This window comes from Staurois parvus, unplaced genomic scaffold, assembly GCF_062004578.1.
Source record: "Staurois parvus isolate SC_StPar_1 unplaced genomic scaffold, SC_StPar_1.0 ptg000375l, whole genome shotgun sequence".
Lineage (NCBI taxonomy): Eukaryota > Metazoa > Chordata > Amphibia > Anura > Ranidae > Staurois > Staurois parvus.
In genome coordinates this window covers 650,841-673,243 of record NW_028318171.1, presented here as the reverse complement: position 1 = coordinate 673,243, position 22,403 = coordinate 650,841, and the positions used below count along the sequence as shown (strand labels likewise).

Here is a 22,403-nt window from a genome sequence, read left to right as displayed (position 1 = left end):
CCAGTCTGACATCCACCAACCTTAATCTGGCCATAGATGGATTGAATCTCAGGTGGTTCAGCAGGGACCAGCCAAAATTGGATTAATTGATCAAAATAAGTACATCCAGCCTGTTTTTTTGTGCGATCACTGCCGACGGCTATAGCCCCCAGCAGTGGTCATTTTATTCTTCCGGCAGGGTAGGCTCCCTGCAGGCAGACCACAATACTGCTGTGGGAGGGATTCCCCCATCAACACCGACTGTGTTGATGGGGAAATTATCAAATTTCTTTTCTGCAACCCGTGGTTGCAGGAAAGAAAATTGCATCATCTATGCATGATCATTTTCATATTTGCATACTGCAACTCTTCCCAAGAACCAGCTTATTATAACAGGACTGAGGACACTAAAGAGTCCTCCCACCAGTCATGATCTGTCTGCAAATAAGGTGTGTAGTGAAATTGGAAAGGTATTATTTAAAAATTTCATTAGCATGTTGAAAGGGAAAAGAAGGTACTACGGAAGGCAAAATATGAACACTGTAAACTTCAGCTTCAGGGCCTGTTCACACCAGAATGCAGTGCAGGAAACCTGCATCCTGTGCACGTTTCCTGCACTGCGTTCAAACTGCACTGCAGTTTCAATCTGCAGGAGGTATCGGCGTTAGGTTAATGACACCCCAAATGTGAGTCGCAAACATGGTGTGTTTGTCTGTAGAAGTACTATGCGTTCTGGTTGCAGTGAGTTTCCAAAAGTATTGCATGCACTACTTTTGGTATGGTGCAGTGCGATTTCAGACAATTCAAAATAAATGGGCTGAAATTGCACTGCACTGAACTGCATGTGAATCGCACAGGAATGCACAGAGCCTTTCTGTGTGATTCTCTGTGGGAACTGGCCCTTACACTTCTCTGTGCCTAAACATTGCAAATAATGACACAACAAGATCTTCAACAGTGAATTTGGCATTACATTACATTAATCTGGACAGCAATAGAGTGAGAAAAACTAGGATACATTATCTTTATAGCTGTCCACTGCATAACCACTTTATAGACATTACCTGGTTCATATGAAGTTTCATGGAGAGGATGATGAGAATATTGAGATCTACCCCTCAGGCATCTTTTGAAACCAAATGCGAGTATTACTAAAACAACTACAACCAAGATAGTGCTGAAGATAGACGTCAAGATGATCTCAGAATAGTGCATACTGTATTTTTCTGTATCTGTAAAAGATCAGAACAATATCAGAGAGTAAATTTAACACAATTGTGGCTTGTAAAACTGAAAGCAATTTCCAGGAATATATGGGTGCAGGGACTAAATCTGTCAGGAGTATGTACAGTGGGGATCGAAAGTTTGGGCACCCCAGCTAACAATTTGTATTAATGTGCATAAAGAAGCCAAGGAAAGATGGAAAAATCTCCAAAAGGTATCAAATTACAGATTAGACATTCTTATAATATTTCAACAAAAGTTAGATTTTATTTCCATCATTTACACTTTCAAAATAACAGAAAACAAAAAAATGGCGTCTGCAAAAGTTTGGGCACCCTGCAGAGTTAATATCTTGTACTGCCCCCTTTGGCAAGTATCACAGCTTGTAGCCAGCCAAGAGTCTTGTAGCTTTTTGTAGCCAGCCAAGAGTCTTTCAATTCTTGTTTGAGGTATCTTTGCCCATTCTTCCTTACAAAAGTCTTCCAGTTCTTTGAGATTTCTGGGCTGTCTGTCACGCACTGCTCTTTTAAGGTCTATCCATAGATTTTCAATTATGTTGAGGTCAGGAGATTGTGAAGGCCATGGCAAAACCTTCAGTTTACGCCTCTTGATGTAATCCCCCGTGGATTTCGAGGTGTGTTTAGGATCATTATCCATTTGTAGAAGCCATCCTCTCTTTAACTTCAGCTTTTTCACAGATGGCATCAAGTTACCATCCAAAATTTGCTGAAATTTTATTGAATCCATTTTTCCTTCTACTCGTGAGATGTTCCCTGTGCCACTGGCTGCAACATAACCCCAAAGCATGATTGATCCAACCCCATGCTTAACAGTTGGACAGAGGTTCTTTTCTTTAAATTCTGTGCCCCTTCTTCTCCAAATGTACCTTTGCTCATTCCGGCCAAAAAGTTCAATTTTAACCTCATCGGTCTACAGAACTTGTTTCCAAAATGCATCAGGCTTGTCTATATGTTCATTTGCAAAGTTCAAACGATGATTTTTGTGGTGAGGACGTAGAAGAGGTTTTCTTCTGATGACTCTTCCATGAAGACCATATTTGTACAAGTATCTCTTTATAGTGGAATAGTGTACCACAACTCCAGTGTCTGCCAGATCTTTCTGGAGGGATTGTGCAGTCAAACGTGGGTTTTGAATTGTTTTTCTCACAATCCTGCGAGCTGTTCTGTCTGATATTTTTCTTGGTCTTCCAGATCTTGCTTTAACTTCCACTGTTCCTGATGACTGCCATTTCTTAATTACATTCCGAACAGAGGATATTGACATCTGAATACGCTTTGCTATCTTCTTATAGCCTTCTCCAGCTTTGTGAGCGTCAACTATTTTCAGTTTCAGTTTTCTAGACAACTGCTTAGAAGAACCCATGGTGCTGATTGTTGGGGCAAGGTCAGATGAGTCTGGGCATTTAAAACCTTTGAGACTGACATCACCTGGTCTTCCCAGACGATGATTGAGAACAATCCATGACACTGGCAGGTCTCAGCTTGGCAAAGGGGGCAGTGCATGCTATAAATTCTGCAGGGTGCCTAAATTTTTGCAGACGCCATTTTTTTGTTTTCTGTTATTTTGAAAGTGTAAATGATGGAAATAAAATCTAACTTTTGTTGACATATTATAAGAATGTCTAATCTGTAATTTGATGCCTTTTGGAGATTTTTCCATCTTTCCTTGGCTTCTTTATGCACATTAATACAAATTTTTAGCTGGGGTGCCCAAACTTTCAATCCCCACTGTAGGTCCAGTCAAAAAATATTTTTGTGTTGGTTAGAGGGGTGAATGGTTAAACGTTGGTTCATTTCCTTTTTGCTTTCTGTGACCCAGTTGAAGAGCTTTTCCTTCACTTCTTGTACAAGGTGGCAGGAATTGAAAGTAAACCTTCCAAACATTGTTTTTTTCTAGTGGAACTGAAAAAAACTAGATCATCCATCAGCCTTATATTGTTGTCTATATCCCTGATGGAAATTTCCATGGAAAATGTCATCTCACTAGTACAGAAAGTGAGAGGAAAACCTTCCCACTGGGGATACAGATAGCAACTAAATCCTGACGGGTTTTAATTCTCCAGCACTCTCCAAAATTAAAAAAAAGTTTTGGCTTAACTATCTAACGATTTTGCTTTTTCCTATGCTGTAGTTCTTGTTTATTATTTAGTTTGCAAATGTGGGAGAAAGGGATATTACCTGTGCATGGGAATTATACAAGGTTTCCTATAATGTAGATACACTTAAATTAGCTTCATTTACATTTGTCTTGATAACACTGTTCAACAGGTAAAAAGTTTTGGGCATAAAATTAGCTAATCTTACATAATTTTGGGGTGCTGAAAACGAAAATGGCCCTAAAAAATGTTGATTGGCTCTAGTTTCCATGATATATTCACCCATCTAATGACGTAAGCCATTCAAAATTATGATGCAACTTCAGCTGCATATTGCGCAATTGATACTGGTGACCAATAGAAAATTGCATGTATACTGAGATGATGCAATATTAGCCTTTAATTGCATCACTTCACTGCATAAAAGCTGCAGTATCTGTAGCTGATTGTAGTTGGACAGCGTCTTTACATTTCGTTTTATGCTTATATAGGCTACTCAGTAATGCCTCGAACTTGTGTGAATAAAGCAGATAATTTCTGCTATATCTGCGGTGAAATAACTTTTATCTCACAAAAAAGGAGGATAACAGGAATGATTAAGAAAGCCTACAACTTGTATTTTGGCTGCAAGATAGGAGACCAGGACAAGAGCTGGGCACCACATATATGCTGCAATTCTTGTGGGACGGCACTGGAGCAATGGTTGAATGGAAAAAAGGCATCTATGCCTTTCGCTGTGCCAATGATTTGGAGAGAGCCAACAGATCATGTTAGTAATTGTTACTTTTGTATGGTGCCTCCAATTGTAAAAGGGCTAAATAAGAAGAAAAAGTTATCTGTGCACTATCCAAATATTCCATCGGCAATACGTCCAGTTCCTCATGGAGAGGGGCTACCAATTCCTAAAGCACCAGAATCCTTCGTGGTTGAGTCAAGTGAGGAAGAACCTGAAGCGTGTAGTCACGTGCAGTTGTAAGAGATAGCCCTTTCCTCGAATACAAGAGAAAAGCCAAGAGAAGCAAAACCGACACAAACTGAAGACAAAACTAGTGAGAATCCTAAGTATTAAAATGATTCAACTTAGCTTATGGCTATAATTTTTCTTGGTAATCCTATGCAATATATTATGCCATTTAGGCTTTGTTATGTAGTCAATATCACTTGCTTTATATTTGTGGAAAGACATCTATCTATATAATTATTGTGCATTATGTAGTCATTACGCCTATAGTAGAAAACTTTCCGTTTACAGAAAAACTAGAGCCAATTGACAAATTTCATTGTTATATTTGAACTCAGAATGTGAAATTCATTAAGAAATGGATCCTTTTGTTTCCAAAACTGGCAAAAAATAAAAATTTGTTGAACAGTGTAATAGGTGTAAGGTTACATAGGTATTCAGGTTTAAAAAAGACACTAGTCTTCAATCTATTTCAACCAATAAAACATTGAAAATCTCTATATACAGAACCCTATACCCACAGTTGATCCAGAGGAAGACAAATATTCCCAATAAAGCATGACCCAATTCACTCCAGTGAGGGAAATAAAAGTTCCTTCTTTATTCCCCATAGGCAATCAAATATTTCCTGTATCAACAATCTCCGGTATTATTACCTATAAATGTTAATATCCTGTTAAATTGTCTGCTTTTAGCAATGCATCCTGCTCTTTTTTAAAATAATCTACTGAGCTGGCCAGAACTAGTTCTTCAGAGAGTCTATTCTACATTTTCCCAGCTCTTACTGTGAAGAAGCCTTTCTGATTGTGGAGGTTAAATCTATTTTCCTGACAGACTCCATGTCAGCATATGTATGGGTTGATTCCACCCTCTCCTCTCCTATAGGACCCCAATCCCATAAATCTTTGCTCCTCGCCAGAGGCTGTTTCTTTTTTGTTCTCCTCCTATGGACCTAGTGCATGCAAGTCTTATCTTGTTCCTGTATACAAGATGGTCCTGCGACAAAGGCCTGATGAGCCTCTTCGGGAGATGCGAGGTGACACGCCGCTTATCAGTTCCAGGGGTCACCAGCTAATGGCTGTGTATTGGACGCTGTAGATGGATGTGGTTCTGGCGGAGTTGTGCAGATGCGTCCCCACATCAATTCCTGCGTTCCCCAGCTGTGGAGGTAGTGGCCGTAATTCCGTACTGGCCAAGCAGAACATGGTTTCCCTTACTGGCACAGCTCAGCTTTCGGGATCCGGTTCCTCTCTCTCTCAAGCAAGACCTGATGTCACAGGGGGCCATTCTTCACCCTTGCCAAGCCCTGCTTCATCTAATGGCCTAGTTTTTGAGAGGGAGAGGGAGAGGCTGGAGGCCTTAGGCTGTCCGGTTGAGGTCATCCCTACCCTGATGAATGCCAGGAGACCAAGTACCAAGAGGGTCTATGGAAGAGTCTGGTCTAAGTTTGTGGACTATATCTCGGTCATGGGCGGATCCTATAGTAATCCGAGGGTTCAGGATTACCTGGGTTTCCCACAGTCAGGCCTGGACCTGCCCCTGTCAGTCAGCACCCTCAGGGTTCAAGTGTTAGCCATCTCAGCCTCTTTTGTCCAGCAATTCTTCAAGGGAGCGGTAAGGTTGAGGCCCCAGAGAAAACCAAGGTTCCCTAAATGGGATCTCCTGCTTGTCCTCGACATCTTCTCTGGAGTCGTCCCGGAATCCGCTGGTTCAACCATAGTGAGGGAGCTCTCCATCAAGGTTACATCGGAAAAAGAGTCTCTGAAATCTTGGCTGCAAAGAACCGTTTTTTAAATTTTTGCCGGATCGAGTGGTTCTCATCCCTATGCTAGGTTCTAATCCTAAAGTGACCTTGGTCTTCCACGAAAACCAGTAGATTGTCCTGCCAACGTTTAGAGCCTCTGGAGAACATGACGTTCACCCCCTGGATGTAGGTGAGACCTTAAAGCTGTACTTTCAGGTCACAGCATCCTTCTGTAGGCCATACTATCTATTCATCCTGTTCCATGGGAAGAGTAAAGGAGACTGGGCTTCTCCCAAGTCAATCGCAACCTGGATTGTCCAGGTCATTCAAATGGCCTACAGAGCTCAGGGCTTGATGGCTCCAGAGGTGGTGACCGCACACTCAACCAGAAGTGTGGCTACGTCCTGGGCAGCTTCCCGGCATGTCACCCCTGAGATGATCTGCATAGCGGCCTCATGGTCATCAATCAACACTTTTATGGCTCATTACTGTGTAGAGCCTGCTTCCTTATCTTCTGTTAATTTTGGTTTGAAAGTCCTGTCGGTTGATGGGGCAAATTAAAGTCTTTGAGTAACTGCCCACCCATGTGTGTGCAGCTAGTTATTTCCCATACGTACACTGCCATGGAGTCCATCAGGAAAATGAAAAACGGAAAATTTCCTATCAATTACTTATTGTAATTTTCCTTTCCTGATGGACTCTATGGCAGCAGTACCCTCCCAATGCCATGAGTAGGCTAGTTATGGAACATGTCCCCTGGCGAGGAGCAAACATTTATGGGAGTGGGGTCCTATAGGAGAGGAGAGAGCAGGACTAACCCATATGTATGCTGCCATAGAGTCCATCAGAAAAGGAAAATTACTGTAAGTATTTGATAGAAAATTTTCCATTTTCCTCCAGTACACCCAGTATCTGGACCCTAATATTATTATTATTATTATTATTATACAGTTTGCACAGCGCTTTGTTTACTACTGATTTGTGTACCTTATTTATACCAATCACGTTTTGCAACATTTTATAAAAATGTAATTATTTAGTGCAGCTGACCCTGAAGACCTGAAACGGTTAACCCCTACATTGCCAGAAATTCAGCAAAAAGAAGACAGAGCACCCTGCAGTGAAGATTTCTACATAAAGGTCCAGGCTTTAAATTCGAGATCCACTCAGATGCCTGGACTGGCAGCTGGCTCAGTTTCTCAGTCCCCCTCACAACCCAGCACTCCAGTGAGCACTTTGAGGGGAAGAGCAGAGAGTTGGTGAGTGACTCGCTATTCATTGAAGGCTGAGAAGCGAGCAATCAGTGGTCTTTGATCACGCAGTTCTCAGTCTTAGCAGTGGACCGATGCTGCATCCACCTAAGTTAGTATGAACTGTTTTTTTTCACCAGAACTTTTCTTTTAAATATACTTCTTTAATGAAAATATTTCTATTACCCGCAGTTTTCAAAATAAATGAAATGGACTATTATTAAACCAAGATATAGAAAACAATTAAGAGCCTGTTCACACCACAATGCTAGCATTAACACATTGGTAGGCAATGACATGCATTTTTATAATTCTTTCTGTTGCATTGTGTTTCAACATGTGTTTCAGTTCATTTTTACATGTGATGCTTTTTTCACTTAATTAAATTAAATGAACTTTTCTGTTTCCCTTTTAAACATTGTGTTGCATTGCTGTGGCCAGCATTTATTCATGTTGTGCTGATAAAAAGTAGAGCTGTACTTTGGCTAGCGCAATTCTATGTTTTGCAATGCAATATTTGAACATCCATAATTTAAATTCATTGCTCTTCTGCTGTATAATCATTGGGGATATATCAAACAACACAACCCAAAGCATACGGTGACCCTAAAGTTTCTGGTTTCATTAATGTAATACATTTGTAGCATAATGTAAATTTGCACAATAAGTGGTAAAATAAGTATTTTGTTTACTCTAAGGTTCTGTTTACACCCAAGAGTCAGCATTTTCTGTCTTTTTTTTTGGCAATTTTAGGTGCTTTTTTTCACGTTTTTAGAGCAACACATCATAAGATAGCTTCTTCTCTGGAGTAGGATCATAGGATGTTCTTGGCCCAATAGACTTGTTTTGTGGGTGCCTGAAAGACACAGATTTTCATGTGTTTTTCAAGCGCTCCCATTGAAGTATTTGGGGCTAAAAACACCTAAATCTGCCTGAAAAAAACTCCTGTACTTTAGAATGAAAAGAGTCTACCGACAGGCTCTTGAGAGCTCAGGTTTGAACAGATGTCATTAAAAACAATGGAATGTTCAAAACGACCTTCTAGTACTTTCCTGACTTCTCTTTATTTTTTTTATTTTCCTATGTATATGTACAGAATCTTTATAAGTTTCATGATAACATTGTTTCAACACTGTGGTGTATTATATGAACAATAATAAAAATTTGGAAAACAATGGCATTTTCAATTTTCAGTGTTTTGCAGCTTCAGGCTACAAGATGCTTTGGTGTGAATGGGGCCTCAAGCTGACTTCTGTAATTGGATCTTTACATAGGTCAAGTGATTTTTGATTTTTCACCCAAATCCAATCTTTTCTATAGTTCTTTATTCACTTAGGTAATACCCAAAACATGGTTTATTTTTAGCAGGGATGAAGACAAAAACAGCAATTAGTTATTGGTAAGCAGATATTAGAAGACTCAGCTTTCCTTGTCCTTTACTATACTCAATCCAGCTATTTTTAGTATTATTCTTTCAACTTTTGTTTATTTTACAAAGGTCATACATACCTCTAGTTTTCTAATAATAAAATAAAAAATCTAGAAATACTTTATGCATCTTCACATTATGTACATTACAGCGTATTAAAGTGTGCTGTGTTAAAGTGTTACTAAACCCAGGACCCTGCATTCACTCTATCTGGTCTCCCACAGTACACACAACATGGAAATGCAATTATTTTAGTAAATATAAACTGCTAAATACCTTTTCTTATCAGATATTAGAGCAGTCTTGTGGCTTCTATCAGTGTCCAACCCAGCACTAGCTAAAGCTTGTAGGAGTTTTCTTTCTGCTCTAGGAGGATGCAAAACCCCTGACCTCTGTTTGCCCAGCGCTGATTAGCCCTGTGCTGATCACATGCACTCTCCCAAGAAAAAAAAAACCCTCTCTAGCAATACACACCAAACTGAGCATGTGCAAAATGCCTACGGTTCTGTGTCTTATAAGGAGATAAGAGGTGGTCACTTGAAAAAGGAGAGGAACAGAGAAGAAAGGATCAAACTGCCTTTTTACATAATGTAGAGGATTAACCCCTTAGGTTCCACAGTGAGTATAACAAGCATGCTTTACTGAATATACAGACTGATTTTAATGTGGGTTTAGTAACACTTTAAGGTGTGTTGGCAGTATACCTTAATGAATAAAAGTTGAACATACATCTTTTTTTTTTAGAAAACGGTAATGTGTGTTGTGGTGAGCTGCAGTGCATTGTCCATTGGTCACCAATATGCAATGTCTGGAGTCCATTTAAAATGAATGGTGCTGCAATGGACACCTTACCCTTCATTTTTGGTAACATGAGGCAGAACAGACACTTTAGAACAAGTTAGCACAATGTGAGTATATCAGCAGGCCCATATAGAAATAGAGAATGTACATCAGAATAAAATTCCTACTGTTTGTGTTTTTCTGATTTTTGGTGCAATCATGTCTTACATTTGCCAGCGTTTTCCAAACAGTATAGATGGTCTACCACAAATACTGACTGCCATTTAAAGACTGTGTGATCAATTCTAATATTTGTTTGCCCCAACATCACTATATAACACAGAGCCTCAAATGTAATGGCCCCACTCTGTAAATACGATAAAAGTGACAATGTGATAAAGATAACAAGCCTACCTGACAACGCTGTTGTGGCATTACCATTGGGAGTTCTTTCCGTTCCATTGCTTTGGGGAGTTGGGTTAGTCTGGCTTGGAGGTGATGTTGATATGACACGTGTTACAACAGATGTTGCTGTGCTATATGTTTGATTATTGCTTTGGGGAGTTGGTTTAGTCTGGGTTGGAGGTGATGTTGATATGACACGTGTTACAACAGATGTTGCTGTGCTATATGTTTGATTATTGGTGCTGGAAGAAGGTCCAGTCAGAGGCGCAGTGGTAGAGGTAGAGGAAGATGAAGATGATGTTGTGGTGTCTTTTAGAGTTGAAGGTCCAGACACATTCACAGTACTCTGAGTGGTGGCAGCAGCTGTGGATGTAGAAAACTGTGATGGCTTTGAAGCATTCATTGTTGTGGTACTTGTATTGCTGAAAGTTGTATTGGTTACATCCGAAGCAGGAGAGAGAGTTGTTTCTGCAGTATGCGTAGAAGTGCTAACTAGTGAATTCTCTGTATTTAACAAAGTCTCAGAATGATTCCAAGTTGGTGTCACTTCAACTGTCACGAGGTTGGCATTACAAACCAGGATGAAGCAAACAGTGATACCCAAAACTGCAAACACTGTTCTTGTGGCCATTATATCCAGCATATCATTACCCCTGCAACACAAAAATAAAAACACATTTTAGTGAAGATTACTTGCTTTAATGACACATTACAAATGTAGAGAGATATATTTTACAGATTTCTTTATCTATTTTGACAGTGGTGTCAACTTTTTGATATAGGGGTTTTGAAGTGCAGTCCCCTAATGTTACCAAAGGGCCGTAAATAATATTCAGTGAATGCAATGCTACAGAAAGGTGTCAGAGACTGCAGATTAGCAACACAAGGTGTGCACGACCTCAAGCATACAAAACACTGCTTTTACAGACATCCACCATATATTTTATGCCTCTAAAAGAAGTTCAATGTTAGCCTATGTGCCCATGCATGTGAGCCATTTAGATCCATATTTGAAGAGTAGCATTCAGAGGCAAAATGCCCCAAAGCTGCATTCAGAGAGGAGCTTATGAGCATCATTTGTGCATGAAACACCTAAGCACGCATTCCGCCTGGAAGTTCTAGGGTTGTTGGTTTGAATCCCAACCACGGCACCACCTACTTGGAGTTTGAGATGGAAGAGATGAGATGAAAAATTGCCAGTGTGTACTCAGTGTGCCTACAGGACTTCACAAAAGATCAACGATTGGAGTAGAGGCAGACCAGAGATTATTTTATGCCTAGACCTAGCTAGTAGGCTTAAAAAATATGATCTTGACTTTAATGCATACATCACAGACAGAATCAAACATCCTTTTTACACAATGCAGAGGATTAACCCCTTAGGTTCCACAGTGAGTATAACAAGCATGCTTTACTGCATATACAGACTGATTTTACTGTTGTGGGTTTAGTAACACTTTAATTAAACTTGTAAACTCAGAATCTGGTGTAGCTGTGCATGGTAGCCAATCAGTTTCTAACTTCAGCTTGTTCAATTAAGTTTTGACACTAAAACCTGGAAGCTGATTGGTTTCTATGCAGAGCTGCACCCAATTTTTCACCATTGTTTATTAAATAACCCTCAGTATTCTTTAGCTATGGCGGAGAAGCGTTTTCATTTTAGGACAGGAGTACAGAACAGCTCCCCCTTTTCTCTTCTCTAAAACATATTAGTGGGGGTGCATTTTGCAGTCCATAGAGATAGCTGGGAACACTGGAATTGATAAAAGTTCAGTAAGGCAGAGGGAATGAGTTGTTATAAGCTCACAAGATTTTGGCCGCTTATCGAAGAAATATAAAAAAACTCTTTCAATTGTATTTTTTAAGAGACCAAAAAAAAAGGAGCAGATAAGGAAAGTTTATTCTCAGGTCTTTCATACACTTTAACATAAAAGTGCCTGTCTTTTCACTGCATAGCTGCACACATATAGTGGCATTATTACATTGTTCAGATGAGCATTTACATACTTGAGATGAAAAATTGACAGTGTGTACTCAGTGTGCCTGCAGGACTTCACAAAAGATCAACAATTGGAGTAGAGGAAGAGGCAGACCAGAGATTATTTTATGCCTAGACCTAGCTAGTAGGCTTAAAAAAATATGATCCTGACTTGAATGCATACATATTCAGCCTAATGCTTGCTTGCAATGAACTGATCCCTTCTAAGATCATTTTGTTAAAGGAAAACCATCTTGTTTTGGCCCCTTTTTTAAAAAGTTTAGACATTTTAAAGCAAAGTTTTCAAATCTCTTTTTATATATAGGCAGCACAGTGGCTAAATGATTAGCACATCCGCCTCGCAGTACTAAGGTCATTGGTTCAATTACGAGCCACAGCACCACCTGCTTGGAGCTTGCATGTTCTCCCTGTGCCTGTGTGGGTTTCCTCCTACACTCCAAAGACATGCTGGTAGGTTAATGGGATCCTGTCCAAATTGGCCCTAGTATGTGTATGTATGAATGTGGTTAGGGACCTTAGATTGTACACCCCTTGAGGGTCAGGGACTGATGTGAATGTACCATATATATATATAAAGTGCTGCATAAATTGATGGTGCTATATAAACACCTGTAATAAATATATTCATGTGCATAAATTTATTGTAGTGGCTAGAATAAATGAATGTTGTGGCCAGCAGTATGACTTTACACTCATACGCTTCTGTATGCAATATACCTGCTGATATGAGCATTTTTACGCTTGATTTTACTGCCATCTCCTGGCAGACAGTGTTAATTTCATCAATGAAAATATTGTTCTAGTTTTTGTCAGCTGCATGTTTTCAGTGAAGAAAAATAAACAAAAATAAAATTCAGCCTCAATTCAGATGACTAAAATGCAACTAAAGCTAAAACAGCATTTTAGTCAAAAGACTATGACTAAAACAAAATCGAAATTTGACGTCAAAAATTAAAAGTGGTCAAAAAGCAATATTCTTGTTTGTTTGCAAGATTTGGTTTTATTTATAAAGATGTCACTTGATACTTGTTTTCATTATAAACAGCAATATTTTTGTTTGTTTATGATACTGGAGATTTCCCTCGGTTCACATCTGTGCGGGTGGTGCCGCTGCGGGACCCGCACAAATACCTGCAGTCACACCACCCACACAGAGGAATGCGGGACCTGTGGGTGGGCGCCATTAATTCTAATGGCATGCCGCCTGCACTGGAAATCGCAACCATACTGGGAACCGAGGTTCCCGTGCGAGCTGCGATTTCCAAAGTAGTGCAGGGACTTCTTCCATGCGTGTCTTGGAGCATGGGAGTCCATTCAAAAGAATGGGCTCTTGTGCCCGCACAAATCACGGCCCGCACGACCGCATAGATGTGAACCAGGGCTTAGTCAACTAAAATGTTCTGGAGATTTTAGTCAACTAAAACTAAGATGGCTTTTTAGTCAAAAGGCTATGACTAAAACTAATTCAAATTTGATGTCAAAATTAACAGTGTTGGCAGAAAGATCCAGCATAGATATTTTCTTTTATATGCTTTATATGTTTATATATAACCTAGACATTCAGGAGGCCTATGGGTGTATCCACAGTTTTATAGTGACACTAAACTATGTTTTTTTTTTTTTTATTATTCTATTCAAGTATGCTTTCTTAATTTAAAAAGTCCCTTCTATTGCTCTCCGATTTTTCCAGATCTCTAAAGTCAATGTATTTGCTACTGTTATGTGATTTCCTGTTAGAAGGTGGCTACATTTGTCCTCCATCATCCCACTGTATGTAGGAACATAGCCAACCTGACTTGCTCTCTCCTGATATTATTATTATACAGGATTTATATAGCGCCAAGAGTTTGCTCAGCGCATTACAATATAACGTGAGACAATATAGCAACAATACAGTTCAATACAAGAGGGAGAGGAGGGCCCTGCTCCTTGGAGCTTACAATCTAAGAGGGAATGATATGAACTAGGGACTTAAAAAAATATGGGATTTGTAGTGTGAATAGAGTAGTGTATGTAGGCATAGGACACACCCCCCAGAACGCTTTCTGAAACAAGAATTATAAAAAAAAAAGATGAGTTAAACCCACGAGTGCTTTTTTTTACTATTCTTTTATACTGGTTTCTGAAATTTTAAAATTAAACAATTTAGAAATTGAATTAAGGGTTTAGCATTGTAAAACACTTTTGAAAGATAAATAGTGTATTTTATATATGACTATATAGATCAGACCAAAATGAGGGACAAAGAAGGAGGAAAAAGGAAAAAAGGAACTTTATTCCAAATCAGGGTCAGTCCGTCAAAATCAGGGACAGTTGGGAGCTATGTATTATTGGAGGAAAATGATATAATGTAGTGTCAGTTTAATCATATCCGCACACAGATCAAGGTCTTGGTCTGGTTCATTTGTGTAGCAACCAGGGCTGTGGATAAGGGGGTACCACCAGTCCTCCTGTATGGGGCCCAGGCCAGCAGGGGGGCCCAAGCAGCTGGGTGAATTGGATGTGGGCAGGGAGGGTGATCAGCATGGCGGGGGGGGGGCAATAATTACTGGAACCGATCCCCTGTATGGCTCCCTCTGCAGCAGCTGATAGCTGGCTTCTTCTCCTCTCCCTCCTATTGGCTTTCAGCTGCTGCAGTAGGAGCCATACAGGGGACCGGTTCCAGTAATTGTCCTCCTGGTGCACCTATTACCCTCCCTGTGCATCATACATTTCCCCCTGCTGCCCAAGCCCCCCTGTGTGCCCCCCACCCCCACAGTGCTGCCAGATTCCCTCCCCTCTTTCCCACCAGCAGCTGCAAGCACACAATAGGATCCTTCAGGATGGAGAGTTGGGGAAGGGTCCTCTAAATATGTCACATTTAACAGCCCCTTCCTTTTCTGAATGACCACAATAAGTGATTGGTACCGATCACTCATGGTGTTCATGAAGCATAGTAAACTGTGGTTGTTTAAGGGGGGCCCTGTCAGGTTGGCTGTATGGGGCCCCATGGTTTCTAACAGCAGCCCAGGTAGCATGAGTGCCCTGAATCATGCCCAGATATGGTTAGGGGTATTATGTCCAGAACTGCTTAGAAAAGGTAGTCTAAGGTTTGGTTCACTTGGAGTCCCATACAGTTGTCTTCAGCGTGAGCTCAATTCATGCCTGAGCACAGAAGAAGGGATTGCTGTGTACTAGATGGCAGAGGTGATGATGCAAGCATGTGCGGGAATACTTACTTTCAAGCACATTGTGAGCACAGACCAGGGGAGACAATCATATTCTGGAACAGTTCAGATCAAACATGCTCAGCCTGAGTACACTCTAAGACAGTGAGTGCAAACATGCTGATTGCTTCTTCAGGAGGTGGTCAGAGATGGCAAGCACACTATTGAAGTTGCTAGAGATTGGAGCCCTGCTGTAAGAGACAGTCATTCCCTGGAAACACATATGAGAATGCTAGAGATCACTGCTACTAGAGCCCCTTTATAAATCAGTGCTTACCAGGGGCGGACTGACAACTCATGGGTCCCCCGGGCAATAGGGGATCATGGGGCCCCTGTGTCCTTGCCCAAACTCAAAAAACCTATTAAAAAGGTACCAGGGGCATCTCATGGGGCCCCCTACTGACCCCGGGCCCTCAATAGGGGATCATGGGGCCCCTGTGTCCTTGCCCAAGCTCAAAAAAGCCTATGAAAAAGGTACCAGGGGCATCTCATGGGGTCCCCTGCTGACCCCAGGCCCTCGGGCAGTGCCAGAGTTTCCAAATGGTCAGTCTGCCTCTGGTGCTTACATATTTGTACTCCTCCCTAATTCTAAGGGCCCCCTAATTCACACTAGAATACAGTGCAGGAAAGCAGCAGTCTCATGCATCTTCCTGCAAAGCATTTCAATCGCACTGCCCTTGCAGAGGGCAAAGTGCAAAGTTAACAAAGCCCCAAATGCAGTGTACACGAGGAAAAGAAGTAGCGGCACTCCAATATACAAACAGCTGACTTCTTTATTATTCAATCCATGAAAATAAAAAGACAGCAATACACGGCTCTGGGAACATCAGTAGATGCGTTTCACATGCCTTTAGGCTAGGTTCACACCTATGCAGTTTGTGTTTGCATTTTTTGCACATGCGTGTTTGCCGCGTTGATGCGTTTTGCTTTTTTTTTTTTTAATTTATTGCTGGGCAGAATAAAATGCAAAATGCATTAAAAACGCATCAAAAACATACTACATGTTTTTCTGCAGCATCTCCATTGAAGTCTATAGAACAAAAAACACAATGTTTGGCGTTTAAAAAAGTCCTTGACCCTTTCTAAAAAATGCACCGGGTGAAAACGCAGAGATGTGAACCTGTCTCATAGGAAATTATGTTAAATGGACTGCTGTACGTTTCTGAAAAACACAAAGTGCAGGAGAAAATGCATAGGTGTAAACCTAGACTTAGTGCTTATTCATTCCACTAATGAATGTAATGAATAAGCACTAAAGGAGTATGAAACGCATCTACTGATGTTCCCAGAGCTGTCTTTTTATCTTCATGGATTGAATATTAAAGAAGTCCGCTGTCTGTATCTTGGAGTGCAGGGGCGGACTGACAGCTCATGGGGCCCCCGGGCAATAGGGGATAATGGGGCCCCTGTGTCCTTGCCCAAAACTCAAAAAAGCCTATGAAAAAGGTACCAGGTGCATCTCATGGGGCCCCCTACTGACCCCGGGCAGTGCCTGAGTTTCCAAATGGTCAGTCCGCCCCTGGGAGTGCCGCTACTTCCTCATGTTCACTCATCCTGGTTGCGGACACATTCACCAGCATGGCACACAGACACATTCACCAGCATGGGATCTCTGGCAGGTTAGCCTTGAGCCGTGTGTACCCTGTATGCTGTTTTCCAAAACACAGTGTGTTTACTCACACAGGATAGCATGGTATAAAAGTACCAAGCAATCCAGAAACTGTGCATTGCATGCAGTATTTTTGGTGCAGTGCAGTTTCAGCCCATTCAAAATGAATGGGGCTGAAATCACACTGCACAGAACGGCATGTGAATCGCACAGGAACCACACAGCATTAGTGTGAATGCTTCTGCAAACATTTGTGAAAGAATGGGTCACTCTCAGGAGCTCAATGAATTTCAGCGTAGTACCGTAATAGGTTGCCACCTGTGCAATAAATCCATCCTTGAAATTTCCTTTCTAATAAATAGTCCACAGTCAACTGTTAGTGGTATTATAACAAAGTGGAAGAAACTGGGAACAACAGCAACTCAGCCACGAAAAATGACAGAGCAGGGTCAGTGCATGTAGAGTCAATAGCTAAAGACCTCCAAACTTGGTGTGGCCTTCAGATTAGCACAACAACAGTGCATAGAGAGCTTCATGGAATGGGTTTCCATGACCAAGCAGCTGCATCCAAGCCTTACATCACCAAGCGCAAAGCAAAGCATTGGATGCAGTGGTGTAAAGCACGCCGCCACTAGACTCTAGAGCAGTGGAGACATGTTCTCTGGAGTGATGAATCACGCTTCTCTGTCTGGCAATCCAATGGACGTGTCTGGGTTTGGCGATTGCCAAAAGAACGGTACTTGTCTGACTGCATTGTGCCAAGTGTAAAGTTTAGTGGAAGGAATTACGGTGTGGGGTTGTTTTTCAGGGGTTGGCCTTGGCCCCTTAGTTCCAGTGAAGGGAACTCTTAAGGCATCAGCATACCAAGACATTTTGGGCAATTTCATGCTCCCAACTTTGTGGGAACAACTGTAGGGGATGGCCCCGTCCTGTTCCAACATGACTGCACACCAGTGTACAAAGCAAGGTCCATAAAGACATGGATGAGCAAGTTTGGGCTGGATGAACTTGACTGGCCTACACAGAGTCCTGACTTCAACCCGATAGAACACCTTTGGGATGAATTAGAGTGGAAACTGCGAGCCAGGCCTTCTCATCCAACATCAGTGCTGATCTGTTGAAGCTGTTATAGCTGCAAAGGGTGGGCCAACTCAATATTGAACCCTACGGACTAAGACTGGGATGCCATTAAAGTTCATGTGTGTGTAAAGGCAGGTGTTCCAATACTCTTGGCAATATAGTGTGCATTATATACATATACACTATATATGGAGCCCTGTAGCAAGATGACTCTAATGGCTCCTTTCATGTTTTCTGTTTTCTCCTTACCTACTGGTGAGATATTCCTGCACATTAGGACAAGCAGACACAGGTTGAGCAGTAAAAAACTCCACACCCCCCAATCTCTCCCTCGCCCTTTCCCTTTAGTCTTCAATCAAAAACAGTGTCTGAAAATGCTGCTGGGCTCTTTCAGTGGAAAACTTGTAGTGTTCTAGGAATCCAAAGATTGTACACTATATATTTTAATTAATTACTTCAGGTACTTATATAGAGCTGTCAATTTACGCAGCGCTTTACATATATATTTTACATTCACATCAGTCCCTAACTCTCAAGGGGTGTACAATCTAAGGTCCCTAACTCACATTCATACATACACATACTGGTACAATTTAGACAGGAGCTAATTAACCTACCAGCATGTCTTTGGAGTGTGGGAGGAAACCAGAGTACCCAGAGGAAACCCACACAGACAGAACATGCAAACTCCAAGGAGGTGGTGCCATAGTTGGGAATTGAACCAATGATCTTAGTACTGCGAGGCGGATGTGCTAACCATTTAGCCACCATGCTGCCTATATATAAAAAGAGATTTGAAAACTTTGCTTTAAAATGTCTAAACTTTAAAAAAAAGTGGCCAAAACAAGATGGATTTCCTTATTTAATATGATCTTAGAAGGGATCAGTTCATTGCAAGCAAGCATTAGGCTGAATATGTATGCATTCAAGTCAGGATCATATTTTTTTAAGCCTACCAGCTAGGTCTAGGCATAAAATAATCTCTGGTCTGCCTCTTCCTCTACTCCAATTGTTGATCTTTTGTGAAGTCCTGCAGGCACACTGAATACACACTGTCAATTTTTCATCTCAAGTATGTAAATGCTCATCTGAACAATGTAATAATGCCACTATATGTGTGCAGCTATGCAGTGAAAAGACAGGCACTTTTATGTGAAAGTGTATGAAAGACCTGAGAATAAACTTTCCTTATCTGCTCCTTTCTTTTTGGTGTCTTAAAAAATACCATTGAAAGTGTTTTTTTTTATATTTGTTTGATAAGCGGCCAAAATCTCGTGAGCTCATAACAACTCATTCTCCTGCCTTACTGAACTTTTATCAATTCCAGTGTTCCCAGCTATCTCTATGGACTGCAAAATGCACCCCCACCAATATGTTTTAGAGAAGAGAAAAGGGGGAGCTGTACTCCTGTCCTAAAATGACAACGCTTCTCCTCCATAGCTAAAGAATAGTGAGGGTTATTTACTAAACACTTAATGGTGAAAAATCTGGTGCGACTCTGCATAGAAACCAATCAGCTTCCAGGTTTTAGTGTCAAAACTTAATTGAACAAGCTGAAGTTAGAAGCTGATTGGCTGCCATGCACAGCTACACCAGATTCTGAGTGCTCCAGTTTTAGTTAAAGTGTTACTAAACCCACAACAGTAAAATCAGTCTGTATATGCAGTAAAGCATGCTTGTTATACTCACTGTGGAACCTAAGGGGATAATCCTCTACATTGCGTAAAAAGGATGTTTGATGCTGTCTTCTCTGATCCTCTCCTTCTTCCAGTGCCCCCCTCTTATCTCCTGATATAACATATCGTGTGGAGTCACTCTACACATGCTCAGTTTTGTGTGTATTGCTAGAAAGGTTTTTTTTTTCTTGGGAGCGTGCATGTCATCAGCATAGGTCCAATCAGCACTGTTCAAACAGAGGTCAGGGGTCCTTCATCTTCCTAGAGCAGAATGAAAACTCCTCCTACAAGCTTTAATATGTGCTCTGCTGGACACTGATAAATGTCACAAGAGTGCTGTAATTGCTGATAAGAAAAGGTATTTAGCAGTTTATATTTACTAAAATAATTGCACTTCCATGTTCTGTGTACTGTGGGAGACCAGATATAGTGAATGCAGGATACTGGGTTTAGTAACACTTTAAATGTTTCATGTGTTACAAAAATGATATAGCTACAGCAATACCTAACATCTTAAGAAATCAGTACATAAGCATTGTAAATTCATACTTAATCATTCTTTTTTTATAAACTCCGATGAAACCCAAAATATAAATATTAAATATAAATATTAAATGTGTAAAAAATAGTAGCACTGCTAAGTGCCACTAGATGGCCTCAGAGAGCTATCTAACATGTTAAGGGCAGCACTAATAAAAATTTGTACTTGTTCAATTATATTCTCTCTCACTTTCTCTCTCCCCCCATCTCACCTCTTTTGCCCCTCTCTCTTTGTGCCCGCTTTTTTCCCCCTCCTTCCATCAATATTTGTAAGGCCCCATTCACACTTTGTGTAGCAGGAACTCACGTTCTTGCTCTTGATTTTGTGTGGGCGATTTTCACATGATTCTGTGTGTCGTGCGTAGGGCAGCACATTCACTTCCATGGGCTGCCCTATGTGCATTTGTCACCCAAAAGAAGATCCTGCTCCTTTTTTGGGCGACAAGTTTGGGCGATTTTTAAAGGCTTGTTGTGTTGCAATTGCTGCTTGATTCTTTCGCGTGACAATCGTGGCAGAATTGCACCATGTTTGGGGTGTTATTTAGAATGAATGGCTCCCAATTGTGCGTTTTGCGGTGACTGCCACGTGGTTTGGAATTGCAGGCAGAATCACAGCTATTCCAAATTGCCAAGTGTGAATGGGGCCTTAAGGCCAGTTCACACTACGTGTGTTTCAGTTGCTCTTTTTCTGCATCCAAAATGCACAGAAAGTAGGTTATATGGTTGTCAATGTCATAGTTCACATCAGTGCTTGAAGTTCCAGTGCGTTCCGGATTCAGAAAAAATAGTAGAACATGCTGCATTTTTCCTGCATGGAACTGTACAGGAAAATGGTAAAATGCATCAAAAACGCACCGGAATGCCCATGTCCCTATTTAAATTGAAGAAAAAGAGCGGGGGAAAAATGAACTGGAACGTATCAAGAATGCACTGGAAAGCGTCAAAAATGCATCAAAAATGCCCCGGAACACGCCAAAACGTGCATGGAGAAACGCATCCGGAACGCATCTGGACTGTGTTCCTATAATGTGAACTGGCCCGTAAATTTTTTTTTGTACTGTAATGCATTTTTTGCATTAAGATAAAAAGCCTGCAGTGTGCAGCTCCCCCACCAGCTCCCCTTTATACATACTTGAGCCTGATCTCGATCCAGCGATGTGTACAAAAGCAGAGGCTCTCTCAGCTCTCTGCATCCTCATACAACAAACACAGCAGCAGAAACCAGTGGCTCCTTTAGCTGTCAGTCACAGCCAGTGAGGAGGGAGCGAGGATGGGGCCAAGCCTCTTTCTATGTGTCTTATGGGCACACAAAGCTGGCTCGGAGCTTGATATGATGGGCACTCGGTGGAGAGGAGGGGCCAGGAGTGCCAGCAGGAGACCTAGGAAGAGAAGGATCCAGGCTGCACTGTGCAAAACCACTACACACAGCAGGTACGTTTGACATGTTTGTTATTTTTAAAAACTAAAATTGAAACGTTTAAAATCACTTTAGTTCTGGTTCACACAAATGCGGTGCGGGATATGCAGTGATCCCTGCGCATTTCCCACAATACATTGCAATTACACTGTGTTTGCAATCCACTGTGGGTGTCACCGCAAATGCTTCACAATCACAGTGCGGTTTGCCTGCACTGGATAGCATGGTACAAAACGTCAACTCTAAAAAAAAAGAAAAAAAAAGGTGCATGTACTGTATTTTTTGCTCAATAAGACGCACCTGACCATAAGACGCACCTAGGTTTTAGAGGAAAAAAACAAGAAAAAAATATTTTGAACCAATGGACTGCAGACACAGTACAGGAAATGACCAGAGACTGCGGACACAGTACAGGAAATGACCAGAGACTGCGGACACAGGACAGGGGATGACCAGAGACTGCGGACACAGTACAGGAGCTGACCAGAGACTGTGGACATAATACAGGAGATGATCAGAGACTGCGGACACAGTACAAGAGATGACCAGAGACTGCAGACACAGTACAGGAGATGACCAGAGACTGCAGACATAGTACAGGAGATGGACCAGAGACTGCGGACGTAGTACAGGAGATGACCAGAGACTGCAGACATAGTACAGGAGATGACCAGAGACTGCGGACACAGTACAGGAGATGGACCAGAGACTGCGGACATAGTACAGGAGATGACCAGAGACTGCGGACACAGTACAGGAGATGACCAGAGACTGCGGACACAGTACAGGAAATGACCAGAGACTGCGGACACAGTACAGGAGATGACCAGAGACTGCGGACACAGTACAGGAGATGACCAGAGACTGCGGACACAGTACAGGAGATGACCAGAGACTGCGGACACAGTACAGGAGATGACCAGAGACTTCAGACACAGTACAGGAGATGACCAGAGACTGTGGACACAGTACAGGAGATGACCAGAGA

At 41.4% G+C, this 22,403-nt stretch overlaps 1 protein-coding gene across 2 annotated transcripts in view; it reads right to left on the bottom strand.

The window, feature by feature from the left end:
* Positions 1-22,403, bottom strand: part of LOC149456121 (uncharacterized) — a 43,352-nt gene that overhangs the window by 3,179 nt on the left and 17,770 nt on the right. For both annotated transcript variants that reach the window (XM_089685407.1, XM_089685408.1), the window contains exons 2-3: positions 9,898-10,541; positions 1,044-1,211 (exon numbers count right to left, since the gene is read on the bottom strand). In XM_089685407.1, coding sequence (XP_089541533.1) covers positions 1,044-1,211; positions 9,898-10,531 — 802 coding nt within the window. In that variant the 5' untranslated portion in view covers positions 10,532-10,541. The remainder of the gene's footprint in view (positions 1-1,043; positions 1,212-9,897; positions 10,542-22,403) is intronic.